The sequence below is a fragment of the Pituophis catenifer genome, unplaced genomic scaffold (assembly GCF_029215685.1).
Source record: "Pituophis catenifer annectens isolate HBS135680 unplaced genomic scaffold, rPitCat1.0.hap2 SCAF_1, whole genome shotgun sequence".
Classification (NCBI taxonomy): domain Eukaryota; kingdom Metazoa; phylum Chordata; class Lepidosauria; order Squamata; family Colubridae; genus Pituophis; species Pituophis catenifer.
Window position 1 is genome coordinate 196,892,565 of NW_027256881.1, and position 19,404 is coordinate 196,911,968.

General features: G+C 39.6%; 1 protein-coding gene across 1 annotated transcript in view; it reads right to left on the minus strand.

The window, feature by feature from the left end:
* HAT1 (histone acetyltransferase 1) overlaps positions 1–9,678 on the minus strand; it is a 33,171-nt gene extending 23,493 nt beyond the window's left edge. Inside the window, exons 1-3 of the mRNA XM_070956906.1 lie at positions 9,597–9,678; positions 5,142–5,213; positions 3,395–3,470 (exon numbers count right to left, since the gene is read on the minus strand). Coding sequence (XP_070813007.1) covers positions 3,395–3,470; positions 5,142–5,213; positions 9,597–9,603 — 155 coding nt within the window. The 5' untranslated portion in view covers positions 9,604–9,678. The remainder of the gene's footprint in view (positions 1–3,394; positions 3,471–5,141; positions 5,214–9,596) is intronic.
* Positions 9,679–19,404: the final 9,726 nt, after the last annotated feature.

Consider the following 19,404-nt stretch of genomic DNA (forward strand, 5'->3'; position numbering starts at 1 on the left):
ATACTGGAGATGACAGACCATGTGATGGACAATAATTACCCAGACTTGTTTGGATTCAACTTCAGAATAATTCATTCATCCAGAAACTCAGTTGTTTCCAATACTGCATCAAAATACTGACAACACCTCCTGGTATAATTTATCTCTCTCTCTATATATACACACACATACACACACACAAAAGGTAGACTTGTTGATTTGCTAATGTTGGTGCTGTTCAGTTTTATTTTGATTTTAAACTTAATTTAAAGTAATTGTGTTTCTGTTTACCATGGATACTTAAACTACATTGAGGAATTTTTGTTAATGCTGTTAACTTCCTGGAGTGAAATAGATTATGTTGGTGTACAAGTTAAAACAATAAGAAAAAGTGAATGCTATGACATTCATAACAATTAAGCTTTAGCTTTATGTGGATCTAAAGAACCACATACCCAAAAGACATTAAGATTCATATTTCTAAAATAGCAGCCTATTGTTTCACATGACAAAACTACTTCTAAACTTTAAGGCAGTGGTCACCAACTGGTGGTCTGTGGTGGTCCACAGAAAAAGTATTTACATTTTTTATATTGCACTAAATACTATTTATCTTTTTTAAAAATTCTTATTACTGGTCCACAGGATTTAAAATTATGAATTTAGTGGTCCCTGAGGTCCGAAAGGTTGGTGACCCCTGCTTTAAGAAACTTCCAAAAGCACTGTAATGTGCACAAAGATCTCTCTGATAAACTGAAAGACACAAAGGATAAATACAAAAAATGGAAAGAGGGACACATAACTAAGGCATTATCAGCTGATAGCCAGAATCTGCAAAGATGAAGTCAAAAAAGCAAAGGCTCAGAATGAACAAAGACTTGCAACAAAAGTCAAAGAAAATAAAAAAGGTTTCTTGCAACATATAAGTAACAAGAAGAAAAATCAAGGAAACAGTAGGTCCACTAAAGAGAGAAGATGGCAAGGAAGTAACAGGCGGTAGAGAGAAAACAGTTCAACAGCTGTTGAACTCATTCTCTGTATCAATCTTCAGGCAAAAAGAAACTAGTATAACCCAACCTACCAAAAACATAACTGTAAAAGGCAAGCTAGGTATAAAAATTAAAATAAGCAAGAAAATGGTAAGAGAACACCTGTCTGATCTTGATAAATATAAATCACCGGGTCCTAATGGATCACAGAGTTCTGAAGGAGCTGGCAGATGTTATCTCAGAACTATCGTACCATATCTTTTAAAAAGATCCCAGAGCACCGGGGAAACTGCCAGAGGAATAACGAGATGTGGTTCCCATCTTCAAAAATGGGAAAAAAAACTGACCCAGGAAACTACAGACCAATCAGCCTAACATCAATCCAATATTATTAGGGGGAAAAAAAACCACGTCTGTGAACATCTAGAAACAAATGAAATTATAACTAGTAGCCAGCGTGGGTTTGTTAAAAATGGATCATGCCAAACCAATCTTATTTCATTCTTTGACAAAGTGACTAAATTAGTAGACCAGCGAAATACTGTGGACATAGTATACTTGGATTTCAGCAAGGCATTCAACGAAGTAGACCACAACCTACATCTTGCTAAACTAGAAAAATGTGGGATAGACAGAATCACCACTAGATAGATTAGTAACTGGGTGACAAACTATACTCAACGAGTAGTCCTTAACAGTACTATGTCTACATGGAAGGAAGAAAGCAGTGGGGTACCACAAGATTCTGTCTTAGGCCCAGTACTCTTCAATATCTTTATAAAAGACTTAGATGAGGGAATAGAAGGGGAACTCATCAAATTTGCAGATGACACTAAACTGGCAGAAATAACCAAAACCCCAGAAGACAAGCTCAAGATCCAAAAAGGTCTCAGCAGACTTGAACAATGGGCCCTATCCAACAACATGAAATGTAATGTGGAGAAAAGCAAAGTTTTACACCAGGGCATGAAAAACCAAAAATGTAAGTACAGATTAGGTGAATTCCACACCTGGAATACTGCAACCAATTTTGGTCACCACACTACAAAAAAAAATGTTGAGACTTTGGAAAAAGTGCAAAGAAGAGCAACTAAGATGATTAAGGGCCTGGTGACAAAAACATATGAAAAATGGTTGCAGGAATTGGATATGGCCAGTCTAGAGAAAAGAAGGACTGGGGGTTTTTAAGAAAAGACTGAAGAGCCTCCAGTCTGAAATGGTATAAGGTTCCTGTTTCAGCAGGGGGTTGGACTAGAAGACCTCCAAGATCCTTCCCAGCTCTATTCTGATTCTGATTGATTGGACAAGGAGAGGACAGATGATCCCCGACATGTGCTCTACATATTTGCTCCTCATGAGGAAACTCTAGAATGGGTGCCAGCAACCTGCGGCTCTGGAGCCGCATGTGGCTCTTACAGCCCTTTGTTGCGGCTCCCGATGCTGCTGCTGTTGCCACCTCCACAGCACAGTGAAATTTAGTGTGCTTCACAATGGGGGAGACGGGGTCCCCTCCTCCTCCTGGAGCCCATTACGATGCAGAGCCACAATGTGACCCTGCCCCCCACTTGCCCCGGCAACAGCAGCAGAGTCGTTGGCTCGCTCTCGCCTCCCAGATGTCAGTTGCTTTTCCTGAAGAGCCTGCAGGCCGCCTGTGTTGTGATGCCCCACCTCCTAGCTGGATAGCTGGTGTTCGGCTCCCCGCCGACCAGGTGATCATCGGCACGCTGCTCATAGGCTGGTCAGCCTGCGGACATCAGGTTCCCACCACCCAGCACCAGTTCAGGGGCTCCTTCCTCTCCCCAGGCATGGCATGTGGGGTTTGACAGCAGCGCGGGTGAGGCTAGTGTCTTGGAGCAAAGGACAGTCGCAAGTCTCCAGCACTAACAAAGGCCGGAAGTAGCCATCTGCCATTTCCTACTGTAGAGAGAGAAGGGAAAAAGGAGAGGAGAGAGAGAGACAGAGGAAAGAGGAAGGAGAGAGAGAGAGGGAGGGAGAGGAAAGAGAGAGAAGGGGAAAAAGAGAGAGTGGAGAGAGAGACAGAGAAGGAAAGAGAGGGGGGATCGGTGGCTGGGTGGGGAGGGGTGAAGTAGGGCCGGCTGTGACAAATAATTTAACAACTGATTCTCTGCCCTAATGACCGGCTGGGTAGGCGTGGCTGGGGTGTGTGTCATGTGACTGGGTGGGAGTGACGTTGAGTTGGCCACACCCACCCAGTCACACCAATCACATCATCTTATAACACAGAAGCAATGCCAAGCATTCTGTAGATCTTGACCACAGCTAATTATATGGCAAAAATAATTATAGATCCATATATTTATTGAAAGAACTGCATGTAATTTAATAAGCATTACTGTTAAATTTTATGGCATCAGTACAAAATCCAACATCTTAAAACTATTTTTATAATATCTTATGTCACTTACTCATCCCCAAAAACTTGATGGCTGAACTCTGGATGAAATGTTGTACTATCATCTTCCAAATCCTCTGGGAAGCGGACTAATGAGAAAAACAGTTGTTTGCATTTGAATAGCTAGCAGTGATCTGCCAACATATTTTGGTTAATTTACAGAAATCGTATCAGTATAAAAAGGAGGAGTATCTGTGCATCTAGAGAGGCTACGCCATGTCTGAAATCCTATGTACTACTGAGCTAATATTTTTCAACTCTTAAACTCACTCACCCACAACTCATTTCTAATAGGATGGAGTCAACTACTTCAGTTGGCATTATTACAAAGGAATTGTGATTATCTAGCAATCTGTAAAACTCCAGCATTCCTCATTAGGACATTACAATATATTTTCTCTGATCCCACCACTGGCAGAGTATAAGTGCTAATGCAAGCAGAGCTTTCTGATACCACCAAGAGAACATCTTGGAAGAGGGAAGTCAAGAACCTTCTATGTTGCTTTAGTCATACATTTTGGGAACACAGACTTGCTCCAGCCCCAATAGATAAATGCTTTCTTCAGTTTCAAATACATGTCACAGCAAGGTTTTCTTTGTTACAGAAAATCAGTTTGAGAGACTCTACTGTAGATATAGTCCATTAAATAAGTAGATCCTGTACAATTTCAGATTGACATTATTACAATTTCTGATTCAGAATGTAGTGATATGGAAAAGAATCTATTTTCCATTATCTTCTCCACAGTATTTTTATGTTTTATCACATATATCTTTTAAATAGTCTTGAATTCCTAAGGCTTCTTCACACATTGCCATTTCCATATCAAAACACAAAAATGTGTACACAAATCAACTGAATACAGGTAATCCTTGTTTAGCAGCCATTTGAAGTTATGACACTGCTGAACGAGGGACACTTATGACAAGCCTTATATTCCAGCACTGAGCAACCAGCTCACAATTATTATGCTCACTGTGTCCCACAGTAATATAACCATGATAACTATTTGTGACCTTCACGCTGGCTTCTGATTGCAAGGCTTAGCGATGGAGTTTCTGGTACTACTGGTAAACGAGAACTACCTATATAAGACTAAGAAAATTTTAAAATATCAGCAATTCCAAGATGAAGCTGATGTTAGCAAAAGACTGCAATAAATCTTACATTTCTAGCTTTGCTAATTAACCAACTTTCCTGAAGATGATTTTGACCTGAAGTGATATTTAAGACCAGTTCTAACACCCATCTGATGGAAAATGCCTACTTCTCTGTTCAATACTCATCCAGATAATTTTCAAATACACTGCTCAAAAAAATAAAGGGAACACAAGCAGAAGACATCCGAGATCTGAATGAATAAAATAGCCTTATTAAATACTTTGTTCGTTACATACAGTTTTGTGTTTCCTTTAGAACACAAAATACCTTTATACCTTTGAGCAGTGTATAAACGACTGTATGTAAAGAACAAAGTATTTAATAAGGCTATTTCATTTATTCAGATCTCGGATGTCTTCTGCTTGTGTTCCCTTTATTTTTTTGAGCAGTATATATTCAGCACATAGCAAGAGATGCAACAAATCATTAAATAAGTAAAACAGGAACCATATTATTCTACTGTTACAGTAATTCTATAAAGATGCTTGCACATATATACATGAAAGACTGATACTTTGCTAGTCTTTAAAAATCAATTTTTATTTAGCAAAAACTGCTGAAATAGTGGGTTCCATAAGAGCTATATTTAAATTTTTACCTAATTTTAGATGAATTGCTTCATTTGTACTACACTTGTACTCAGCCAATTTCTTTTCCATAGCAGAGAGACCTAGGGAAAATAATTTTAAATCAGTTTTTGCTACAATATAAAAAGCACTTAAACAAATATTTTACTTACATATTATTTTATTTTAAATAAAAGCAAGGATATCAAGGAAGGAAACAAGCACCTTAAAAGATGGTCTAACAAGCACAACTCTTCACTATGATCTTGTAGTTCATATGTCATGTTTGTATTAGGCCATTTGTCCAAAAGAAATAAAATGTGTGGTCAAGGAAGTATGCCTAATCAAATGGATTCAGGGATCAAATTTCTTACTGTGAAAGTGTGCACTTTCTACTGGCTTGAGCGTCATACCAGCACATGTTGAGGGCTACACTCCAAAAGTGGGTATTGTTTTGAGAGTGTCTATGGAGATTCTCAGTCATCCAGATCATGATTGTCTCAAAAGAGCTTTTTCAAAAATGGACTATGTTTTTTCCTCTTGAAGAAGAAGACAATGTTTCGCTTCTCATCCAAGAAGCTTCATCAGTTCTAGCTGCATGATTTGGGGGGGGGGGGGGCGTAATGGAAGGAAGGAACTAATGTCAAAACTAATCCTTCCATTCTCCTCCCCAATCCGGCCAAAACTGATGAAGCTTCTTGGATGAGAAGTGAAATGTCTTCTTCCTCAAGGGGAAAAACATAGTCCAGTTGCCTTTTGTTTTGATAGCAGTTCAGTGCCTCTGAGGTAAAAGTGCATCAAGTATTAGGGCTAGATAGAATTGGACTTGTCTGGTTATACACTCAATCCATCCCCATAGAAAATTTAGGGTAATTCTTTGTTCGCTTCCTCAAAATCCAATTTGTGAACAGATTGAAACTTCAGAGGTCTTATCACAATTATAGGAAAATTCTTCAACTTTATCTGGCTTCATAAGCTGGCAATTATCCACTCTGGCAATAATGGACACCATATTCTGAGGATCACTGCCACAAAGCAAGGGGCAAGACCCAGTTTTCCTCTCCAGATTCCTTACAGATGCATTGTACTTTTAGAAGCTCAACAAATTGGGAGAGACTATACTTTTACTTATGCATTTCAGGTTGGAGAATGATAGTTGTCCTTTCATTACTTTCATTACAAGACCGTTAAATTGAAGATATAGTACAGTACATTGTCTTCCTCAGTTATTAGAAATCCTATGCCTAGACTCTGAAGACTTCATCTTGCCCAGTTAACTCAGAATTTCAACCTCAGCAATCACAAGTCGGTTCTACTACTGGTTTATTCCAGTGGAATAAAGTAACTCAGGCACCTGAAGACTTAACTATTTATATACTCCACTAACAGATTTATTTATAATTCATCCTATATTAGGCTAGAAAATTGACATAAATGTACTTGAACAAATCTCAACCTGGTAATAGTTATTCACCACTATAACATATTATGCGACTGAGAATAGGATCTATTTTCAAGGACTGACAAAATAGCTACTGCACCTATGAATGATCCCTTAAAGCAGTGTTTCTTAGAGTGTGGTCCTAGGTTCCCCGAGAGTACCCCCAAGACTATGTTATGAGTCTACGAATTCAAAATTATTTGTCAGATATTGTTTTACATTTGCAAAAATGTAAAACAGTTGCACTTTTCTCATTACTATTTTTAATTTGTTAAAATAGTTTTTTATGAAAAGTATTTGTTAATTTGTTTAATACTTTATTTTGATACTCAATAAATATTGTAGGAATGTGTCAATTTTAACAGTTAATGTGGTAAATATCAATAAATATAACCAATACCAACAAAAGTTCTTTTGGGATCCTAAGTGTTAAGAAACACTGCTTTAACACAATAACATTTGTAGCAATTAAGAAACTGAAGCATAATACTGACTCTCAATCTATGACCATATAGACTTTTAAGTGATAATATCCTCTAGTTGTAATGTATCTTGTTTGTTGTATCTTGTTCTTATGTAACATGAGCAGATGCTATTCTGAGATTTAGTAAAGACATCTATCTAATACACTAAACTCAAAGGAAGTAAGGCCAATATTGCACTTAAAACTATTAGAAAAGAGAGCAGTGCAATTCTATTCTCTGATAATTATGCAATGTTCCTTTCATACAATTAATGAATAAAAGAGGCATGAACTGCTCCAGAACCTATACATATTAGTTCAAATTATTACAACAGTGGCTGGCATCCTAAAAAAGTAATTAAATCATAGAATGCATGAATTAAGACAAAACCTTAAAGGCTCTCTGGTCCTCAGCATAGAAATTACTATTCCAGAAATATCGCTACCTAACATCTCCTTGAAAACTTATAAAAAGATACACGAACCACTATTCATTTGACTTTGTGTTGGAACAAATCGAATTTTGTAGCCTTATTCAGGTTTGTGACATTTGCTGTAACTTCACCCATGCCAGAAGTTAGTTACTTATGTTTTAGAGCAACTTTCTGCACCGTGGATTTCTCAGAGGCTTTGGCCTCCAACTCCCATTCTGACTACCAGGTATAGAGACTAGCTGACAAGATGCTGCAGCAACTCAAAATATCTGGAAAGATCTGTGTCACTGCAAATTATATTTTTAGCTTCAATCTCAGTGGTTTTTTTCAACATTTTCTTCCTCCCTGTGAGAATGAAGACAGAAACAAGGTAGAGGTGAAAAGTCAGTGTCAGTGTTATATCCCAATGTCCCCGTCACTCATCAATTCCTGGCTGCAGGGACTTTGCAACACTCAGAGATCACCACCCTAGAAGGACTAGTTTTCTGTTCTAAAATCTAAAATATCTATAAATATGTAAAAGCACGTATCTTATAATTATTGCAGATTCTATAAGCTTTTCGTTTCCAAAAAGAGACAAAAACTTATGCCTAATGCTAGAATAGAGTTTATAATATAATAAGTTTCAAAGAACATAAGCAGGAGAATTACAGGGTTTTTGAGGAACAGGAGTTTCCCAAGTTACACTGAGGCGCTGAGATATATTTGTTGTCAAATACTTGTTTTGTTCTTCAACTTAATGAAATTCAGATGTATTAAACTGCCAATTGCCATAATGGGGTGTGAGAGTACCAGTATGGGAAAAACTGTGTTAGAGTAATATGCTCCGATATTTTCAAACATGATACCCACATTTAGTGGTTATTTACTTGGGGAATCCTCTTTGTTTAAGATAATGATGTGACAGTCACATCATGGTTGCCCATTTTGGCTCAGTCTACTATTCTGCAACAGCTTAAAAAGTAGGGGCTATAACAGTGGTGGGTTGCCCCTGGTTCGCACCGGTTCTATAGAACCGGTAGTTAAACCGGTGGGAGGCTCTGCCTACCAACCCTGACGTAATCAAAACGCAGAAGCTTCTGCGCTTGCGCAGAAGAGTGCGTGGCCCCGCTGCGAACCGGTAGTAAAGGTAAGTAGAACCCACACCTGGCCTATAATATTCAGTAGTTTACACCAGGTTTATCCAAAGTGGTTGACATCAATCTCCAAGGGAAACAATCTAAGGGGTTGATGTTATAATTATTCATAGGGCTATTGAAGTAATATTTGCTAAATTATTTTCACATTATGAATACATGGAGGTCGACGAACAATCTGAAACTTCATGAGGGGATTGATGAGCTGAAGAGTTTAATGCTTTACATTAACCGTGCAACCTCATTACAGGTAGTCCTTGACTTATAACTACAATTGAGCCAAAAATTTCTCGTTAAATGAGAAATTTTGTTAAGTGAGTTTTGCCCCATTTTACAACTTTTCTGGTCACCTTTGTTCACTGAATCACTGCCGTTGTTAAAGCCTTGGTAAGTGAATCGGACTTCCCCATTGACTCTGCTTGTCCGAGGGTTGCAAAAGGTGATTGCATGACCCCGGGCCACTGCGGCCATCATAAATATGAACCAGTTGCCAAGCGTCCAAATTTTGATTACGTGACCATAGGGACACTGCAAAGGTTGTTAACTGTGAAAAACGGTCCCAAGTCTCTTTTTTCCAGTTGCTGTTGCAACTTCGGTCACTAAATGAACTGTTGTAAGTCGAGGACTACCTGTACTAATCAACCACGGGTCCACTCCATGGGAATAACCCTGAAAGACCAAGCACACCCCTTTCTCCTCCGAATCGTTTGTGAACTGACGATCTTCAAAGCGAGTTGAGAAACAGCCACGAACTGGAGGACAAGACAAGCCCTCCCCGTTTCCATCAGCGGGGACGGTTCTCCTTCCCTTTCCCCGCGGCAGAAAGAGCCCTTTCCCGCCCAGCAGAGCTTTCCGGGACGGCAGGTTAAGAGTCGAAACCGGGTGGGCTTCCCCGCTCATCACCTGCCAGACTCTGGCTTGGAAACCTCTCTCGCCGAGAGTGCACCGAGCGGACACCGGAGACCCGGGTCTCCAACCCGCCCCGTTTTTGCGCCCGGAGGGACCTTCCTTACCCGCCATTTCCCAAACGGCGGCGGCCTCGGCGCCAGCGAAGTCAACAGACCCAGCCAAACTGAGCGAATCAAGCCGCGCGCCCACACGCCGGAAATGACATGCTCGGGGGGGAGGGGGAGGGAGAAAAGAATTGCCCTTCCGCTCGTTCGGCGCTAAAGGGACCGGAGCGACGACCGCGGGGTTTTTTCCCCCCCATACGCATGCGCAGTTTGGACATCCCTCCCCTCTCCTCTCCATTATTGCTGGCCTTTCCCTTCAGAAAAGGGATAGCGCTTCGGGATAGCCCCGCCCAATTCGATCTTTCAACCAGTCTTTTTCCGAGGAAATTTCCAGCGCCAGAACTTGTCATTTTTCGTACTTCTCATTCTGCTTCAATAGTAGTGACACCTTCTTATATTATTATACCGTAAAGTTTGGATGTGTTATAAATACGGTAAATCTCTATGGAGATTCTCAGTCATCCAGGTCCCAAAGGTGCTTTTTTCTCCCCCAGTAGGCAAACTGGACTTGTTTTTATTTAAATATAAATTTATATATCTATAAATACGGTAACACAGATTGCAAAAAGAAGGAATTCTATGTATGTGCATGCATATATATTTATCAGGGGTGAAATCCAGCAGGTTCTGACAGGTTCTGGAGAACCGGTAGCAGAAATTTTGAGCAGTTTGGAGAACCAGCAAATGCCACCTCCGACTGGCCCAGAGTGGGGTGGGAATGGAGATTTTGCAATATCCTTCCCCTGGAGTGGGGTGGGAATGGAGATTTTGCAATATCCTTCCCTGGTGTGGGGTGGGAATGGAGATTTTGCAATATCCTTCCCCTGGAGTGGGGTGGGAATGGAGATTTTGCAATATCCTTCCCTGGTGTGGGGTGGGAATGGAGATTTTGCAATATCCTTCCCCTGGAGTGGGGTGGGAATGGAGATTTTGCAATATCTTTTCCCCAGGAGTGGGGAGGGAATGGGGATTTTGCAGTATCCTTTTCCAGCCACGCCCACCAAGCCACACCCACAGAATCAGTAGTTAAAAAAAAATGGATTTCACCACTGATATTTATGTACACTCAGAGTGGCCCTGATTTCCCCTGGGTTATTTAACTTAACTGATTGCTTAATAGTTGCTCAAGAGGCACTTGGCTTCACAAGCAGGATTCTGCCTCAGCTCTCTTCATCCTGGGGGACAAGCTCATTATATAGCCCCAACTTGTTCTGCTAGATTGCACAGAATCCCTTTCTGAAACAGAAACCAATCATGGTGATGTTTCTGGTACAAACTATGGCTAAGCGAGAAATTGAGATTTTGGAGTTCTTTGAAGTGTTGGATAGTTGCTGGCATCTATTGCTCACCAACGTTGTTATCTTCCTGTCTTTAGTGGCATCATTGACTTTTTCGTATTTTTTGGCATCTAGATGCTTTTACCTGTACTTTTACCTTTGACTTACAACAGTTCATTTAGTGATTGAAGTTAAAACAGCACTGAAAAAAGTAACCGTTTTTCACATTTACAATCATTGCACACACACACACACACACACACACACAAAATCATTGCAGCATCCCAATGGTCACATGATCAAAATTCAGATGTTTGGCAACTGATTCATATTTATAATGATTGCATTGTCTTGAAGTCATGTGATCCCCTTTTGTGACCTTTTGCCGAGCAAAATCAATGGGGAAGCCAGATTCACTTAACAACCATGTTACTAATTTAACAACTGCAGTGATTCATTTAACAACTGTGGCAAGAGAGGTTGTAAAATGGGGCAAAACTCATTTAACAAATGTCTCACTTAGCAACAGAAATTTTAGGCCCCAAATTTTAATTGTCATAAGTTGAGGGCTACCTGTAATGAGATATTAACTGGTAAGGGATTGTAGCTCTACGTCAGGGGTGTCAAACTTGCAGCGTCATGGCAACGTCACATGACGTATTGTGACTTTTCCCCCCTTAGATAAACCAGCCATAGGCCTGGCCAGTGTGTGATGCACCTGGTCCACGGGCCGCAAGTTTGACAATCCTGCTCTAGGTATTGCCCTTGATAATGCTCAGCTGTGTTTTCCTCCGCCATTAAGTGAAGTTTTTGGAACAGTTGACTCATATTTTAGTGGCTCACACTCCTGCACGTGTGAAGAGTAAAATATATGTTTCACCAGGTGCTGACTGAAGATGCCCAGTTGCAGGTGTCAACATCCAGAACTCCTCAGATGGGAGATGTGAATTATGACAGCAATCCATAGTCACCCAGCTTTGAGGCTAACAAGCATAGAGCGAATAGTTTGATAAACTGTGCAAGGGCAAGAAAAACAAATGCCGGAATTAAACTTCCATGTCCATAGAAAACAACCAATTGTTTTAGTGCCATGATGGCGAACCTATGGCATGTGTGCCACATGTGGCACACGGAGCCATATCTGTGGGTACGCGAGCGTTGCCCTAGCTCAGCTCCGGTGTGCATGTGTGCACCAGCCAGCTGATTTTCAGGGCTGTCCCACCGGAAGTTCGGAAACAGGCCATTTCCGGCCTCTGGAGGGCCTCGGGGGGGGGGGGAACGGTTTTCGCCCTCCCCAGGCTCCAGAGGCTTTCTTGGAGCCTGGGGAGGGCGAAAAAACGGGCCTACCTGGCCCACCGTGCCATCACGTGCCAAAAGTGAGGAGAGTGGGGGGGGTCATGTGTGCATGCGCAGGGGGTGGGGCGCATTGAATTATGGCTGGGCACGTGCACACATGACCCCCCCCATGCTCCCCCCATTTTTGGCACGCGATGGCAAAAAGGTTAGTCATCACTGTTTTAGTGACTTCTTTTTACTATGTAATAAAGATTCTTATCTAACGATGCCAAATGTCAGAGAGCCTTAAACTGAATATACAGTATATGAACCTAGAGCCTAGGCAAGTCATGCTGAGTCAAATGTCAGTGAAATTGTGTCAAAGTCTTAATGACCCTGTTATTTTGATAGTCCTTATCTTCCATTACTATTCAAATATTACTTTACAATGTGAATAATGGCTACCAACTTCCTGGGAACTATTATTAACCGTTGATTAAGTTGTAAGCATCAATATTAGACTCAGAAAGCTATCAAAGTGAACCAACTAGCTCAGACCATGGATCTATTAACCCAAAAGCAGATAAAATCAGCTAACTCCATAAGAGGTGAGTCACCCACTGTGGGAGCACAAGCTTATTCTGCAGCTGCTACCACAGCAGTTACCACTGTAATTCCTATAACCCTCTCGATATCAAGTGTTTGCTTTGTTGCCAAATACATACAAAAATCTCAACAAATTTACAGACCTTGTTCCTTTTTTGTGTGCAATTAGATTAAAATCTCTTGTCCAAAAAGTCCCCCCCACACACACACTGTAATTGAATGACTTGAAATCCTTGTTGCGATTATGGTGTGGGTACAGAAAACTGCAGTGATAACTCTCAACCATCATTTAGTAACCCCAATAAATTTGGTGGGAAATGGAGCACAAGGCAGCCAAAATGAATGAACATAATCAATTGCTATATGAAATTCAATGGTGGACAGAAATGTTTTTGCGGAGAAATGAGGAGGAAGAGCCAAATTTACTGCTTTCATTAATCAAAGTAAGCTCTAGAACTCCCTGAGATAAGAAGATTTTCTCAAGAGATCAGGTTTGGATAGGATTTGTGATAAACCTAATTGCTGTATAAGACTGAGGAAGCTGCAAAGTAGGTAACCTTTGAGTGAGGCTAATCCTGATTTGGGCAAAGATGCTAATTTTGTAACAGTTGAGAGCTAACTTCAAGGATCTTTTTAAGCAAGTATCAGCCAGCCATGAAATTGTAAGAATCCAGTGCAGGAATTAGAATTCAATTAGAATTTAAGGCTTGCAAACCTTTGCTATCTAGTCATCCTGGTTTCCTTGCAAACTCAGACAGGCACCAGAATGTAACTTTTTTATTTTTTTTATTTATCAATTTTATTTGATGCCTATCTCGTGGTTCAGGCAACCCTGAGCAGCTTAACCCTTAACAGATTCTTGGGTCACAGTCAGCTTCATAGAATGCAAATATATTTTCTTTAACATAAATGGTGTTTGTTTGGTTTTTTTTTTTTTAAGTAATGTGCTGCAATTTGGCAGGTTCCTGAATGAAAAGCGATCCATTTCCCTCATGCTTCTATTACACTTCTGTGAGAAAAGAGAACAATAAATTTTCTGGAAGGATTAGTGGAGAGAGAGAAAAAGCAGGCCTTTTTTGAAGGTGACAATCACAGCTATACATTTGTATGTACAAGATCTAGATAGTTTTGTTTGTTTGTTTTTTTAGATGTTATACTACCATAAGTTCAGGGAAATCAGCGGATGTACCAGTCCAATTGGTTCCCTGGTTAAAGGCTTAAGACATTAGCAAATATGACAAGAAGAGATAAGATTTTATGTCTCTAAAATCTCTGATGAAAGGCTACCAAAGACGTTGGAACAAAAGGTGCATTTCTGAAAAAATCCAAAATGACCAACAGTTTTATTGTCAAAAGACAGTATAAATCTTCTTCCTCCTGTCCCAAGGAGAAAATATTAACAATGTTCTCCTGAAAAATCGTATCCTCAAACTCATATAGTGGATTTTGCTGTTGAAAACTGCTTGTTTATAAAGTAAAAAAAGAAAAAGTGATTCCCTGCCCCCAAAGTGTCAATAGTTGAGGTTAATATAGGATGAGAAGTGGAAAAATACTGTAGTTGCAAAATCATGGCCGCAGGCATTTCATAAGGACTAAATTTATGTCAACATTTCCAACTGGAAATACCTGTGCAGTTCTGCACAAAAGCACGTGGTCTCGGGTTGCACACAGGCCAGCATACCTAAGACAGAAAGTCTTTAAAGGCTGACTCTCTTATAGTCAGGAAATGGTGGTATAGTACTGATGTGTGAAGATTTGGAAAACGGTTTGAAAAAGAGGATTCCAGGGAGTCAGAGATCCAAAGGAAGATATGCATAGATTTATATTGTAGTGTTCAGGGAGGACAAATCTCCTTCCCACAGAAATCTACAGCAGAGCATTGAAGGAGCATCTGAGACACATGGTGGATAATTTAGCTTGAAGCAGTGCCAAAGAACTGAAGGTCACCAAAGCAGAGAAAGCTTCATGAGAAGTTGAGAGAAGAGCGTAACTTGGTTATCCAAAAAGCTGAGACAAGTGGAGAACAGCAGTGCAAAGAAGAATCAATTGCTGACCCCCATGCAGGAATAGCCCCAAAATCAGTCAGCCAATGAAACAGTCAAACCTACTAGTAGCTACTGATAATAAAGGGTGGTAGAAACAAGCTCATCTGGACAAACTTCTCTGGACTTACCCTTGGTGGAGGAAGGGATCTCCAAGAGTTGGTAGATATAGTAGGAGAGCAGGAGACTAATTCCAATACCCAGAGTAGCAAGGAATTCCAGTAGAAAGGAACAAACCATCCAAACCTCATCTTGAGCTAAGAGCACAGCAGACAAACAGAAAATGCTAAACTACTCTCTACATGGCAAGAGAGAAGAGAAAGATTTATTTGCCATTCTCAGATGTTTGGAAGTGGAAGAGAATCAACTTGTTGGAAACTTGCCAGGGCTGGTTAACTGGTAAAGTCTAAGACATTTTCTTTACATTATTTTGGACCTTCTGGCATTGGGCTCAATATCTGACTTAGTTCCATTTAATGTACAGTCAGAATATTTGATATATAAAGAGATGCATTTCTACAGATTTTCTAAAAGCAGAGTAAATTGGGGCTAAACAAAACTTCTGAAGAAATGTACTTCATTGTCTAGCAATTATGCTATCCAACACTGGAAGTTTTTAAGTGATTGGACAACCATTTGTCTGAAATGATGTAGGATTTTCTGCGTGAGCAATGGATTGGACTAGAAGACCTTCAAAGTCCATTCCAATTCTGTTATTCTATTATTCTGTTATCTTTGTTGCTGAAAGTCCACTGTTTGAAAACAGAATCTCATAGAGGTCTTAATTTCAGTGTCGTCTCCTTCCAGGAAAACTCAAGGGTAGTACCTACTGGTTTAGACTTAGATGATAAGGAGCAGTAGAAGTGTCTGCACCAACTTGTTTATAGTCCTTGTTCAAAGCTTGGAATGACTTATCCTAGCATTTTTATCAACATGTGTTGAATAGCAGGGAGAACAAGCTGTAATCCTGTAGGGCAGTGGTTCTCAACCTGTGGGTCGGGACCCCTTTGGGGGTCGAACGACCCTTTCACAGGGGTCGCCTAAGACCATCGGAAAACACATATTTTCAATGGTCTTAGGAATAATTTTATGGTTGGGGGTTACCACAACATGACGAACTGTATTAAAGGGTCGCGGCATTAGGAAGGTTGAGAACCACTGCTGTAGGGCATCATGGATCAATGGCTTGTATGTTGAAGAGTCATCATACCAGAAGGTCATCAGTTTAATGCAATCCCACTAGATCAGGGTGTTAAACTCAAGGCTCAGGGGCTGGATCTGTAACCATTCTGGAAGTGGTTAATAATTGATTGAGAAAAGATTCCATCTTCACCCTATGTGCACCTTGTTCTCATCCTTGCCATATTGGTTAATAAGTATCAATGTTAAAATTTATCTAAAAATATTATTAAATATTTAATGTTTTATCTTGTTGTAAGCCACCTACATTTACCTCTTGGTGAAATGGATGGTATGTAAATTTAATAAGTAAAATGGAGCATAGGATGTGGCTCAAGTAATCCCAGTACATAACTTTAATAGAATCCCACACAAGGAATCTGCATATCTGAGGACAATCTTCCTTTCTGAACTTCTCACATCCTCAGGGCAACATCCTAACATGCACCTCAGGATCAAAGCCCAGGGTAGGAGCATTTCAATCTGCACAGGAAGGACAATTATCTTCTGACAGAGTCACACATTAGAACCAGCACGTACACAATTCACATCTCCCAAACCCACACCAAGGATCAATCCCCCGTAAAACAAAGTTTCTGGACCCCATATCTGTGTAGCCTACCCCACAAAAAACATTTTTGCTTTTGGGAATAAAATCTCCTTTCTCACACACATACACACAAAAGAACAGAACATGGAAAGGGCCAAATCATGGTGCCTGGTTCCTGTGGAGATGGTTGGATTACATCTGACTTTGATAGTGGTGATTGGCTGGTAGTGGATGAATAAAGAATGATGTTAAGATCGTTTAATACAACGGTATTCAGAGGGTATAAGACAGGCACATGTAGTTTTAATTTGTCCCCTCACCTTACTCTGGTAAGTAGTAGAACCATGGTCACCATATTTTAATTTGTTTAGTTAAGCCTAATAATGTTATTCAAACCTGATCATTCCTGCTTATATATAGCTTAATAGAGATATGAAAACTCTCACGTCATTACAAACTATAGTGTAATGATAAGTTCCTTCAGCACAAGTCTTTTATACAGGTAGTCCTGGACTTATCACAAGTGAGCCCAAAATTTCAACTGCTAAGCAAGACAGTTGTAAAGTGAGATTTTATTACCTTTCTTGCCCCAGTGGTTAAGTGAATCACTGCATTTGTTCTGTTAGTAACATGGCTGTTAAGTGAACCTGGCTTCCCATTGGACTTCGCTTGTCAGAAGGTGATCGCATAACCACAGGACACTGCAATCATCATAAATATGAGTCAGCTGCCAAGTGTCTGAATTTTCATCACATGACCATGGGGATGCTGCAATGGTCGTAAGTGCGAAAAATAGTCATAAGTCACTTTACACAGTGCTGTTGTAACTTTGAATGGTCACTAAATGAATTATTGTAAATCGAGGGTTACCTGGTCAGTCGAAGTTAAAGGTCAGAGATCTCCAATCATTCACATCCCTTTGCATACAATGGCAACATACTTAAGCCAACCAGTCAGATTCTCCAATTACTATACTTGCTCTAGTTCAGTTATTTTGGCTCTGGAACAAGAGTATCATAGAGATAGGATCATTTTGATATGGCTGAAATTAGTGTTTAATGTGCATATTAAACAGTTGAAGTGACTTAAACTTCACCTTCATACTGAATTTCCAATCCAGTGTAATAAAGACATCTGATGTTGTAGGATAATATGCCAATCACAAGTAACAGAATTCAAGAAGAAATAACAAATGGAGATATAATGATGTGAATATTTCAGTAACAAATTTATGAATATGGAATGCATAGCTTTTTAATGAAAAAGATACAAGTGAGCAATAATGGGAAGTAAATTGGGAAATGCAGTTGAAGGTATAACATTATGCTAATTCTGTATTTAAATTTCATTACTGTATAAATGTTTACTTAAACGTGACTATAATTTAGAGGCTTTAAATACACATAGAACAGAATTTAGAATATGTTTTTTCAGTATTTTTTAAATGATACACAGACTGCTTTGATACTATTCCTCCCAATATATTCAAAATTAATCATATTGCTACAGCCAAGTTCTACTGGCTGAAGAGCTATAGAAGGTCAGGATGTGAGGCCTAATCATCTCTCAGGCAAAGTACTGTAAAAGGACATGCAAAATAAAGGAATTGTGTGCTTTTACAAACCGTAGAAAGTCTTAATTGTTAAGAATATGTTCAGTCTAACAATTACAGTGTTCACAGAAAAATAGTTAAGCTGATCTTCCTAACATAGAATACATGATTTGTTTTGTACAACTTTCATGATTTAATGGCTATTAAAGAAGACTGCTTATTGAGTAGGAATGGATTAAGTGCCAGAGATTAGAAAAGGTTGGATGCTCATTGTCAGAATTTCTCCAGACTTCAAGGCAGGATTGTTGTTTTTTTTTGTCTCTCAGATCCATGTTGAAATTTGAAGCAAGGATCTATAGTTCTTCCCCAGAAAGTAATTTCATCCCTCAATCCTTTGAATTCTCATTCCAAGCAGGGCTATATAGCACTAGCACTAGCATGTAGACTTATATATAACGCCATAGTGCTTTACAGCACTCTCTGGGCGGTTTACAATGTCAGCATATCGCCCTCAACAATCTGGGTCCTCATTTTACCAAGTTCAGAAGGATGGAAGTTTGAGTCAATCTTGAGCCCTATCAGTATCAAACTCCAGGCTGTGGGCAGAGTTTGTCTGCAATTCTGCATTCTAACCACTGCAGCACCAGAGCTCATTGTCTCATCTGCACCATTATTCTGCCTATTACGATAAATTCTGAAAATAATTCCTGTTATACCCATGAGTATGTACAGTTCAAATCAATTATTATTACAGTCAAAAGCTAGCCATCTAGTTTTTAATAAACTAAAAACAACTCGTCTACTAATTAATAAACTCTTATTTAAAAAATTAACATATAATCTACTAATGTGCACTATCATAGCATTAGCCATTGTTCTCTCTGACATTATGGACTATAACACAAACTTTCATCATGTTGTGATTAATGTGCTCATCTTTATCTGATAAAATATGAAAGAACAAAATAAGTATGAACAATGGCCAACTGAACTGGTGCACAGTACTTAAAACTATCTCTATACAAATTACGATACAAAAGCACACAGATTTCATTTTTAATTGCTCCTGCTTCACAGGGGTAGATTTTTTAAAAAATATATGGAATATTCTCAATCTGCCTTGTAGAATTTAATTTGGTAACATATCAAATCTTGCTTTCAAATATGCTAGATCTGCAGTCACCAACTGGGGGTCCGTGGACCACTGGTGGTCCACAAGAAAATTTTGGTGGTCCGCAGAAAAATTATTTGCATTTTTAATATTGCACTAAATCAGGGGTCCCCTAACTATGATCCCTGGGCCAGATACGTGCAATGAACGCTTGTG